The sequence below is a fragment of the Mirounga leonina genome, unplaced genomic scaffold, assembly GCF_011800145.1.
Source record: "Mirounga leonina isolate KUSES-001 unplaced genomic scaffold, KU_Mleo_1.0 Mir_129, whole genome shotgun sequence".
In the NCBI taxonomy this organism is placed as follows: domain Eukaryota; kingdom Metazoa; phylum Chordata; class Mammalia; order Carnivora; family Phocidae; genus Mirounga; species Mirounga leonina.
In genome coordinates, this window is record NW_023270323.1 from 51,852,158 (window position 1) to 51,863,356 (window position 11,199).

At 35.7% G+C, this 11,199-nt stretch overlaps 1 protein-coding gene across 1 annotated transcript in view; it reads left to right on the plus strand.

The window, feature by feature from the left end:
• ARAP2 (ArfGAP with RhoGAP domain, ankyrin repeat and PH domain 2) overlaps nucleotides 1-5,910 on the plus strand; it is a 183,984-nt gene extending 178,074 nt beyond the window's left edge. The window contains exons 33-34 of the mRNA XM_035005163.1: nucleotides 2,771-3,145; nucleotides 4,436-5,910. Of these exons, the coding sequence (XP_034861054.1) occupies nucleotides 2,771-3,145; nucleotides 4,436-4,492 (432 nt within the window). The 3' untranslated portion in view covers nucleotides 4,493-5,910. The remainder of the gene's footprint in view (nucleotides 1-2,770; nucleotides 3,146-4,435) is intronic.
• The last annotated feature ends 5,289 nt before the right edge of the window (nucleotides 5,911-11,199 follow it).

An 11,199-nucleotide genomic window follows, 5' to 3' on the forward strand; every position in this document is an offset into this window, starting at 1 on the left:
AACCTGCCGAATGGGAGAACATATTTGTAAATGATATCCCCAATAAGGGGTTAATATATGCAAAATATATAAAGAACTTTTACAACTCAACGCCACAGTAACAAATAATCCGATTAAAATGGGCAGAGGACCTGAATAGACATTTTTCCAAAGATATACAGATGACTAACAGACACATGAGAAGATGCTCAACATCACTTACCATCAAGGACATGCCAATCAAAACCATGATGGAAAAAAAAAAAAACCCTCAATGAGATAGCACTTTACACCAGTCAGAATAGCTGGCATCCAACAGACAGGAAATAGCAAGTGTCAGTGAGGCTGTGAAGAAAAAAATCCCTCATTCACATTCCCCTGTTGGTGGGAATGTAAATTTGTGCGGCCACTATGGAAAACAGTATGAAGGTTCCTCAAAAAATTAAAAATAGAAACACCATACAATCGAGTAATTCCACTACTGTGTATTTACCCAAAGAAAATGAAAACATTAATTCAAAAAGACATATGCACCCCTATGTTTATTGCAGCATTATATGGAAGCAGCCCGAGTGTCCATCAATAGCCAAATGGATGAAGAGGTATATATGTATTGAATGAAATATTATTCAGCCATAAGAAAAAGAATGAAATCTTGCCATTTGCAACAACATGGATGGGCCTAAAAGATACTGTGCTAAATGAAACAAGTCAGAGAAAGACAAATACAATGTGATTTTACTTACATGTAGAATCTAAAAAACAAAACACAGAAACAGATCCATAAATACAGAGAACAAATGGATGGTTGCCAGAAGGGAGGAGGGTTGAGAATGGGCAAAGAAAGGGAGTGGGAAGTGTACAGGTTTCCAGTTATGGAATTAATAGGTCATGGGAATAAAAGGCACAGCATGGGGAATATAATCAGATGATATAATAGCACTTTAGGATGATGGTAGGTACACTTGTGTTTAGCATAACATAACACAGACTTGTCAAATCACTATGTTGTACGCATGAAACTAATGTAATACTGTGTGTCAACTATACTTCAATTAAAAAAAAAGTTTATATTGCTCCTTAATTTTCCTCAGGTAAGAGATGCCAAGTGAAACTTAACATGTTTAATATTTATAAACTCCCAATCACAGCCTTATGCTGGTTAGCCATCATTCTTTGCAGGGGAGGGGTTTTGTTGTTGTAGTAAATATATGTAAAAATATAAAAACTGTTCATTTTAACCATATTTAAGTGTAATTATTGGCCTTGAAGTATATACATTCATGTTATGCAAGCATCACCAATTTCTCAATATTTTAACATATTCAAATGAGACTTTGGAATTAAGTTAGATACTAAACATTTCATCAGTTTTTAGAGTAGAAGAAATATATTTACCTGAGATATATAATCATAATTTTATCAGAAAATTCCAAGTTACAAAATGTATAAAATACATTTGTGAAAATATTTGTATTCAGCCTGAATTTGTAGGTTTCAATTCCAAATCTGGATTTGATGGAATTTAGGAAAATAGAACATATTACACATTTGAAAAATTTTAAACCGACCTTTAATTCACTATTTAATAAGTTAATGATCACTTTCTAAGTGCAGGCACTGTACTAGGTTCACACTTCAGGGAACATATCAAACAAAAACCCTGCTTGCACTGAGTCTTTCTAGCAGGGCATTCAGATAATCACATTAGATAACTGCCATGGAGAAAGGTGGGATGTTGTCTTTTAAACATTATTATATTGAAGATCTTTACTGTTTATGCTACTCACAATTTCATACTTAATGTTATATTACCATTTTCATTACATTTTCTTTCAATATTCATAACTTAAGTGCTCCCTCAGATTTTTGCTTTCTAGGCTTTGCAATTTTTACTGGGGAAATTTTGAAGACATTTCTTCAATTGTTGCTTCTTGTGAAAAGAAAAATAACTTTTCTCTTTCCACTTCACCTACATCCCGATCCAATTTATTGGGTATCCTTTCTGTGTGGCTCCATACTGCTCTATGCTTTTGATTCTCTGTTTGTTCTTGTATGTTACACTTGATTAAATTTTCATACCCTTTGATAATATGATGGAAGTTCTATATGCCAGAAATTGCCCAGTCACAAGATGTTCTGAACACTAGTTAGGAAAGCGCACCTTTACAGCTCACTGAATTAATGTATACTCTAATCCTCAGATACAAAAGTGGGTTTAATACATAACTATATATTTTTCAGTGTTTCCAGGAATGTATCTGTGGGATTCTAATAGGCATTGTGTGGGAGGAAGAAAAAAACAGAAAGAAGTTAAACAGATCTTTTTGCCATAAAACTTCTCAACATTTTTAATATACTACTATGTACTGTAAGTCTCAAAGAAGGGGCTGTAGTACAAGTATAGAGCATGTCCCCAAATCACGTGGCCACGGACAGGACACCGTAGGAATTACAGATACACGAACGTATGATGCATTCAAGCAGAAATGAATTGGAAGAGGCATGTTGGAAATGAGTCAATCTGAATAACCTGAGAGACTTCTTTGAAGCTATATGTTAAACGCATGTTAAAATGAATTTCCATGATCTACCTTTCAGTTGATTTTGTAGCTCTAAGATGCCTGTATTGATGTCTTTGTTAGTAAATTCAGACATGCCAGTTCTGTCGAAGTAAAGTTAGAAATAAGCATGAACATAAGGAGCATCAACATTTAACGCGGCATGTGTCTTTTAAACTTACCTCGTACCAAATCTTGCTTTCCTGTGAAATGTTGTATTTTCTTTTCAGAGTGCCAGAGCAGAACTGGAAAGGTTGCAGCTCAGTGAAAAGCGGGATCAAGAGTTGGGGGATAGCAGCTTAAAGGAGAGAGCCTCCATGGTGGCCCACTGCCTGGAACACAAGGATGAGAAACTTCGAACTCGAACCAGAAAACATCGGAGTTTCAACTGTCTGGAGGACACAGAGGCTGACGTCCTTCGTGGGCAACAAAGAAGCCATAAAGGCCTCAAGACACTGAGGAAGACTGAGGACAGGAATGGCAAAGCTGCTTTGGACTCTGATAGTAAGTTACCGTCAAGGGTAATTGAAGAGCTTAGTGTGGTGCTACAGCGGACGAGAACCCTTCCAAAAGACTCAGAGGACGAGCAGATCTTGCGGAAAGAGGTAAAATAGTTCTGCACATTATCTTTTTTAAATACTGTGCACTGTGTGTGTGTGTGTGTGCGAACCAGAAACCAAACAGTAAAATTCGTGGTTTGTGAGATTTGTCTAGCTCTACATAAGCATTTAGATAGCATTTAAAAATATATATGTGCATATAAGTAGAAGATGACGCTTTTTTAGGTCTGAACAAAGCTTGTACAGTTCAACTGGAGAAGCATTGGGTTACTTTGAGTCAGCCAAGCTTTTTACAGTAGTTGTCTCTTGAATGGTGTAATTTATGAGCAGAAACCTCAAACTGTACTGTATTGTATAAAATGCTTTGTTTAAATGAAGCCTATGATACTGTGTGTGACACATTTTGCACTTTGAGAAACCTTGTATATTAGGTTACCGTATATGTTTTTAGGTTTACATAGGGTCCACCTTACGGAAAAGAAAGGGAAGTTGAAAAGGGGAAGGATTTATTTTAGTGGCTGCCTATCAAACATTGGAGTTTTAAAAAGAGGCAAGGAGTGAACAGAAAACGAAGGAGGTCAATTAAGTTCTGATCCATAGTGAACCAGAGTGAATCTTATCAATGAGAAACTGCTTGTTAAGAAAAAAGTCTAGTGACTGTTTCCCAAAATGATGGACGTTCAGCCAACAACCACAAATAACGGCAGTGGCCACGCTTACTTCCGGTGTTAGTGAACCGGCCGCAGAATACACTCACTACACTTCAGTTCTGCAGAGGGGTCTGCTGACAAGAAGCGTACCCTGCATATGCACAGGACCTGGCATGGACGCCATTTGCACTGTTGCTGTATACATTTGAATTCCTTACTATGGTTTTCGTACAAATTCACTATCACAGGGTTTTGTTATTGTTGTTTGATTTTTTCATTGTTGTTGTTTTACTTGGTATTTCATTCTTATTTTAAGTAAGGTGATAATAGGCTTCTCTGCAATGTCAGAATTAACTGGAGGTTTACAACATAGGGCCATTTGATAGCTTGTCCCACTTTTGGTGGCTACCAGTTCACATTTGATCAAATCTCTTTAAGGGGGGGGGGGGGGGGTCTCCTCCCTGAGCCTAATAAATAATAACAAAGCCCTCTGTTTTTGCTTCCACATCAAGGTCAGCTACCGAGTTGGTGATTTTCCTCCAACAGTCAAGACTACCTAATTATAGTTCACATTAGGAACAGTGCTTTTCATCGATTTCTTAAGAATTTTATTAGGTCTGATGAGTTTTGATTAAAATTATATCGCTAAGCTTTATTTCAACCACTATTTCCCCCTGTTTTTCAGGTGACTTCTTCAGAATCTGTTATACAAAGGCCCATACTTTGGTCAGTCCAATCATAGTATAGTAATATACTCTTAAATGCTCTGAATTTCTTCATTGTAAAATACTAATCACTTATATTTGGTGGTGATACAATATTTTACCATGGGTGTGTGATATTTATGCTTTAAAAAAAAATTCCAATCGATTTGGATTTAAAGAAACTGCAGGTCAGTTTATGAAACAGGTATTAGCACTGCTGGGGAGCCTTCATTTAAAGCAAGAAATGGTATTTAGGAAAAAAAAAATCTAAAATAAAACTATTATTCCTAATGATAATATTTATGAGATAAGCAGGCATATGACAACGTTTGACACTGGGAAAGTATCTGGAGTTTTTTGCCTGCCTTATCCGAATATTTTTTAAACTGGAGCTTAAAATCTAATAGCCCTGTTTCCCTTCCTTTCCTGTATAATTGTCTCCATTTTTCAAGAGTAAGATAAGGGCTAATGATGATATCTCATATTTTGAATAAAACTTAAAAATGTTTTACAAGTCCATTTGAATGTAATTGTTATTTTCAGAAGTTAAAGGTTATTTTGAAATAAATCCAATCTTCTTTTCCTTTTAAAATATTTGAATATATACTTCAAACAAGCTATGTCATTTTTTTCCTATAAACATGTCAGTGTGAATATTGTTCTACTTTAAATGATGAATATACACAGATAGGACACAAATATATTGATGGTAGTCTTTCATTTCTATAGCCCTAAATTACTAGACATGGCTTTTAAATATTTGACTTGTAAACAAATTATTACCTGATGATTTATGAAAGTGGCACTGAAAATTCAAAACTAAGCAAAAGTAATTGAAGCAAAATGACTTGTGTACATAACTATAATAGCTGCCAATTTGCATTGTTCAGATGACAATTTATAATTCTAAAATACACAAACTGCTTATTGCAAAAGGAAATATTTTTGAAAATGCATCAAATTTATTTGAAGAGACTAGCATTCATATATTTTCATGTTTTCTCAAACTTTTGAAAATCACTATGGGGAAAAGATGATTAAAACTTTTACCGTCTTATCAATCAAAATTTGCACCAAGACTTTCATAATTATCATTTGCTCAACAAAAGATAGAATTACGTTTATAATGTGAGCAATTTTCTGTCATGTGTACAATCATGTTTTATCTCTAATCATCTGGAAATGCAAAGCACAGAAATGAATATTAGATAACTAAAATTAATCTGTTTTATAGCTGTTATTTTGAACAATTTTTTATTGCAAATGTTCTAAGTTATATTGTACATTCCTATCTTCTCTGCCATGGCTACCATATGTTGAATGTAAACTTAATAATTTGGATAGCTCTATAGACTTAAGACCTTTTATGAATTATGGGATTCATGTTCAGAATCTAAGTGTCCTCATCTGAGAAGTGGGAATAATACCTAATTTTATATATATATTTATGTATGTATTTGTGTATATATACAAATATACACATCTCATAGAGTTTTAATAAATGTTACTTATTAATGTATTAGTTTTTCTAGCTCTCCTTTGATTCAAGTCTTGAGACTTCTCATTTTCAAATTGTCTCTCAGTTCTTTTTTTCCCCCATTGTTTTAAAAATATGCACTAATACAACACAGTACCACAGGTTGTGGGCTGAATTGTGTTTTCCCACACCCCATATGTTGAAGACCTAATCCCCAGTACCCCCAAAATGTGGAATATTTGATGATGGGGGCCTTTAAGAAGTGATTAAGTTAAAAGGAAGTTATTAGGGGTGCCTGGGTGGCTCAGTTGTTAAGCGTCTGCCTTCGGCTCAGGTCATGGCCGAAGGGTCCTGGGATCGAGCCCCACATCTGGCTCCCTGCTCGGCGGGAAGCCTGCTTCTCCCTCTCCCACTCCCCTTGCTTGTGTTCCCTCTCTGGCTGTGTCTCTCTCTGTCAAATAATCTTTCATTAAAAAAGGAAGTTATTAGTGTAGGACCCAATCAAATCTGACTGGTGTCCTTTAAAAAAAAAAAAAAAAAAATTTGGACACATGACAGAAACACCAGGAATGTATGTGCACAGAGAAAAAGCCATGTGAAGACACAGCAAGAAAGTGACCATCTGCAAGCCAAGGAAAGAGGCCTCAGACAAAACCATCTAATATCTTGATCTTAGACTTCTAGCCTCCAACACTGTAAGGAAAGCCCTATTGTTTAAGCTACCCAGTCTGTGGTATTTTGTTAATGAAAGCCCTAGCACACTTTTATGTTAATCTTAATATAGATATCAAACAGAATACTCCCTGGTACTTACATGTATTGGTTCTTACACTCTTGTTATCCCACCTATCAGAATGTAACATTACATCAATGCAATGAATACAGTGTAATATTATAGCTATCATAATGATTAATGGAGAATAAGAGAACATGTTAAGATGTAACTGCTTAGAAGTGTCAGCTAGCCAGATAACTTGAATGCTGAAATAATATAAACCATTGAAAATTTGCCCAGCAAAATTATAGTTTGGGTCTGTTTGTAAAGATTCAAGTTCTGTGACCTCAAGAACACTATTCCAGCAGAGTGAAGATGCTGACTCCTCACACACCTGATAGAGAATACTGTGAATCCTTCCAACGAACAACCCAGAGAGATATTGAGTTCAGTAACTGAGTATTCACTAGACTAGAGACATAAAGTCCTTTCAATTAACCCAGATGAGCCAAACCATAAACCTACTGCCTAAGATTGGATCAACACTAACCATCAAATAAAAGTGACATTTGTATCTCATTGGAGGGGATCTCTTCTTCCCCTCCAGTAAATTGTCTCACTTGCTACCTTTTTTATCCCCTCCCATTTTCTCTCTGAAACCTCTTCATTCAGCCTTGTTTCCTGCTATTTACCATAACTGCTCCTGGCAAGGTCAGAACCACCTCATTGCTAATTCAAATGGTCACCTCTCAGTGGTTGTACCTCATCACCTATCACCGTCTCTAGCATTTCACACAATTGATCACCCCACCTTTGTGGAATACAACCTAGCATTGGTCTCCAGGATATTTCTATCATGTGGTTTTCTCCTTCACTAATCCATCTTGGATACCTTACTGGATACTCCTCTCTAAATGAATTCCTCTAGCTCAGTTATATAATCTCATAGCTTCAAATAATAGTACATACTCTGACTAAATAGTTTCATTCTAGACTACCCATTGAGCTCCAGACTGTAATTTACATTTCCACTTGAATTGCCCCACTGTCATTTCAAATATACCATATCTAAAGCGTTTTACATGTTCCTCACCCTTTCCATTCCACCCTCTTCTGCCCTTTCTAGGACTCAGGTACAGAAAGATCAAGCAGATTATTCAGGTAATGATCAACAGAGTTGGCATGTGAATGTCAGCAATCTAGCTCAGAAGTCCACACTTCTAAACTCCACATTAGCTTGCTCAGACCACTGTCCTCTCTTGCCTGAATGATTACGAAAGATGTACTATGTGGAACAAATCACAAATTAATCTTTTTAAATATAAGTAAAGGCCAAATTAGTCTTTTTAAATATAAAATAGTCTCTCCTAACAACCCTTGAATAGCTTTCTATTTCTGTTAAAAGGAAGGTATCTATAAATACAAGCCCAGGAATAATCGGTTTCAATGTACCAACTGCTACTTCTGTCACCAATCTTCACCACCCTCACTTTGATACCAGCATACTTGTTCCTCAGAATCACCAGGCATGAAAATGCTTTAGCTTTGCATGAACTGTTCCCTGTAAGTAACATGCTGTCCAGACATACACATATCTCACTGTGACCTTCATGTAGGTCACGGTCAAATAGTTCCTTAACAGACAGACCTTCTCCGAACATCCCACATAAAATGGCCTCATCACTTTCTATCCCCTTTATCTTCTTACATCATAGAACTTACCACTACCTAACAATTTATATATTTATTAGTGTATATTTTCATGGTCTAATTATTTCCAGTAGAATCTGTCAATGTAGGATCTTAGATTACCACTATATGCCCAGCACCTAGAACAGTGCCTCTACCATAGCCTATAGTCACTACTGAAATATGTACTAAATAAATGAAGTCATGGTATAAGGAAATGGTTTGAAGAAGAAAAATGGTCCCACCAAGACCTAGGCACAGTGGATTAAAAAAAAAAAAAAATCTGTAAAGGCTATTACTGAAGTAAATAGGAGTGAAAGTGGCAGCATTCTGAGGAAGTAGGAACATTCAAGATATTGTGTAGCTGCTCTTTTTCTGGGGGTATTTACAGAATCTATACACAGGGAAATAAGTTGAAAAGTCTGGTCTTTGATCAAGTTGAGAGATGTATTTTGCAGAGAGACAAATCCATTTTTGGACACTTGTGTAGCTAAGGAGGCAAAATTGGAGACTCAAGGGACAAAAATCCCAGGAAAAAGGGAAGAATGAAAACTGGCTATAGCTGGCTTTCCTTTTAAGACAATTTGCTGAATAATGATGCCACATAGGGCAGCAGGCTAATAAGTTCAGTGGAAAAGGCTTCAACAGCAGAGTTGAGTTTTTTAACAGGCTTACAGTACTAAGAAAGGCAAAGATTCAAGTTTATTGACTATCATGGAGACAGTCCCCTGTGAACATACAAGCTCCAGTTGGAAACCTTAGAGATCCATATGGTCAGAGCATATATGAATTGGAATCTTAACAGAACATGGTCAAAACCACCTCACAACCTCAATCCATCTCAGTCCCTGACTGGGTCAAGATCATCAGCTTTTTCTGCTAAAACAGGAAAAGAGGAAAAATAATATTATGTAGAGTTCACTGTCTGGCATGGAAAAAAAAAAAAAAAAAAGGCATCCCCCTTCTGGTGCCAAAACCAGATAAAGACACTACAAAAAAAGGGAACTACAGGTCAATATTCCTGATGAACATAGATGTAAAAAGCCTTAGCAAAACATTAGCAAACTGAACCCAAAAATACATTAAAAAATCATTCACCATGATCAAGTGGGATTTATTTTCAGGATACAAGGGTGGTTCTATATTCACAAATCAACATGATACATTGACAAAAGATAAAAACCATATGATCATTTCAATAGATGTAAAAAAAAAAAAAAAAGCATTTGACAAAGTACAACATCCATTCATGATAAAAACTTTCAACAAAGTAGCTTTAGAGGGAATATTCCTCAACATAATAAAGGCCATATATGAAAGACCTACAGCAAACATCACTCTCAATGGTGGAAAACTGAGTGCTTTTCCCCTAAGATCAGGAATAAGACAAGTATGTCCACTCATACCACTTTTATTCAACATAGTACTGGAAGTCCTAGCCATAGCAATCAGAAAAGAAAAAGGAATAAAAGGCATCCAAATTGGTAAGGAAGAAGTTATACTATCACTATTTGCAGGGGACATAATACTATATATAAAAATGCTAAAGACTCTGCCAAAAAAACTATTACAACTGATAAATGAATTCAGTAAGGTTGCAGGATACAAAAATCAATGTACAGAAATCCATTGCATTTCTATACACTTTAATAATGAAACAACAGAAAGAGAAATTAAATAATCCCATTTACAGTTATACCAAAAATAATAAAATATCTAGCAATAAACTTAACCAAAGACCTGTACTCTGAAAACAAGACCTGTACTCTGAAAACTAACTTAACCAAAGACCTATACTCTGAAAACTAAAATATTTTTTAAAAGATTTGAGAGAGAGAGTGAGCAAGCATGAGTGGGGGTGGGGGGAGGGAGAAGCAGACTCGCTGAGCAGGGAGGAGCCTGATATGGGGCCCGATCCCAGGACCCTGGGGTCATGACCCGAGCAGAAGGCAGATGCTTAACCAACTGAGCCATCCACACACCCCTGAAAACTATAAAATATTGATGAAAGACAACACAAACAAATGGAAAGATATCCCATGCTCATAGATTAGAAGAAATCTTGTTAAAATGTCTATACTACCCAAAGTAATCTACACATTTAATGTTATCCCTATCAAAATACTAACAGCATTTTTCACAGAACTAGAAAAGACAGTCCTAAAATTTGCATGGAACCACAAAAGATTCTGAACAGCCAAAACAATCTTGAAAAAAAAACAAAAAAACAAAAACCCAAAAAAACCTAGAGGCTTCACAATTCCAGAGTTCAAGTTATACTATAAAGCTGTAGTAATCAAAATAATATGGTACTGACACAAAAACATAAATCAATAGAATAGGATAGAAAGCCCAGAAACAAACCCACAATTATATGGTCAATTATTCTTCAACAAAAGAGGCAAGAATATGCAATGAGGAAAAGACAGTCTTTTCAATAAATGGTATTGGGAAAAATGGACATCTATATGGAAAAGAATGAAACTGGACAATTTTCTTACACCATACACAATAATAAACTCAGAATGGATTAAATACCTAAAAGTAAGACCTGAAGCCATAAGAATCTTAGAAGAGAGCATAGGCATTAATTTCGCTGACATTGGCCATAACATTTTTCTAGATATGTCTCCTCCAGCAAGGGAAACAAAAGCAAAAAATAAACTATTGGGACTACATCGAAATAAAAAGTTTCTGCACAGCAAAGGAAACAATCAACAAAACTAAAAGACAACCCACGGAATGGGAGAAGATATTTGCAAACAATATATCCAATAAAGGGCTAGTATTCAAAATATATAAAGAACTTATGCAACTCACCACACAAAAAACACAAATAATCCCACTGAAAAATGGGCAGAAGA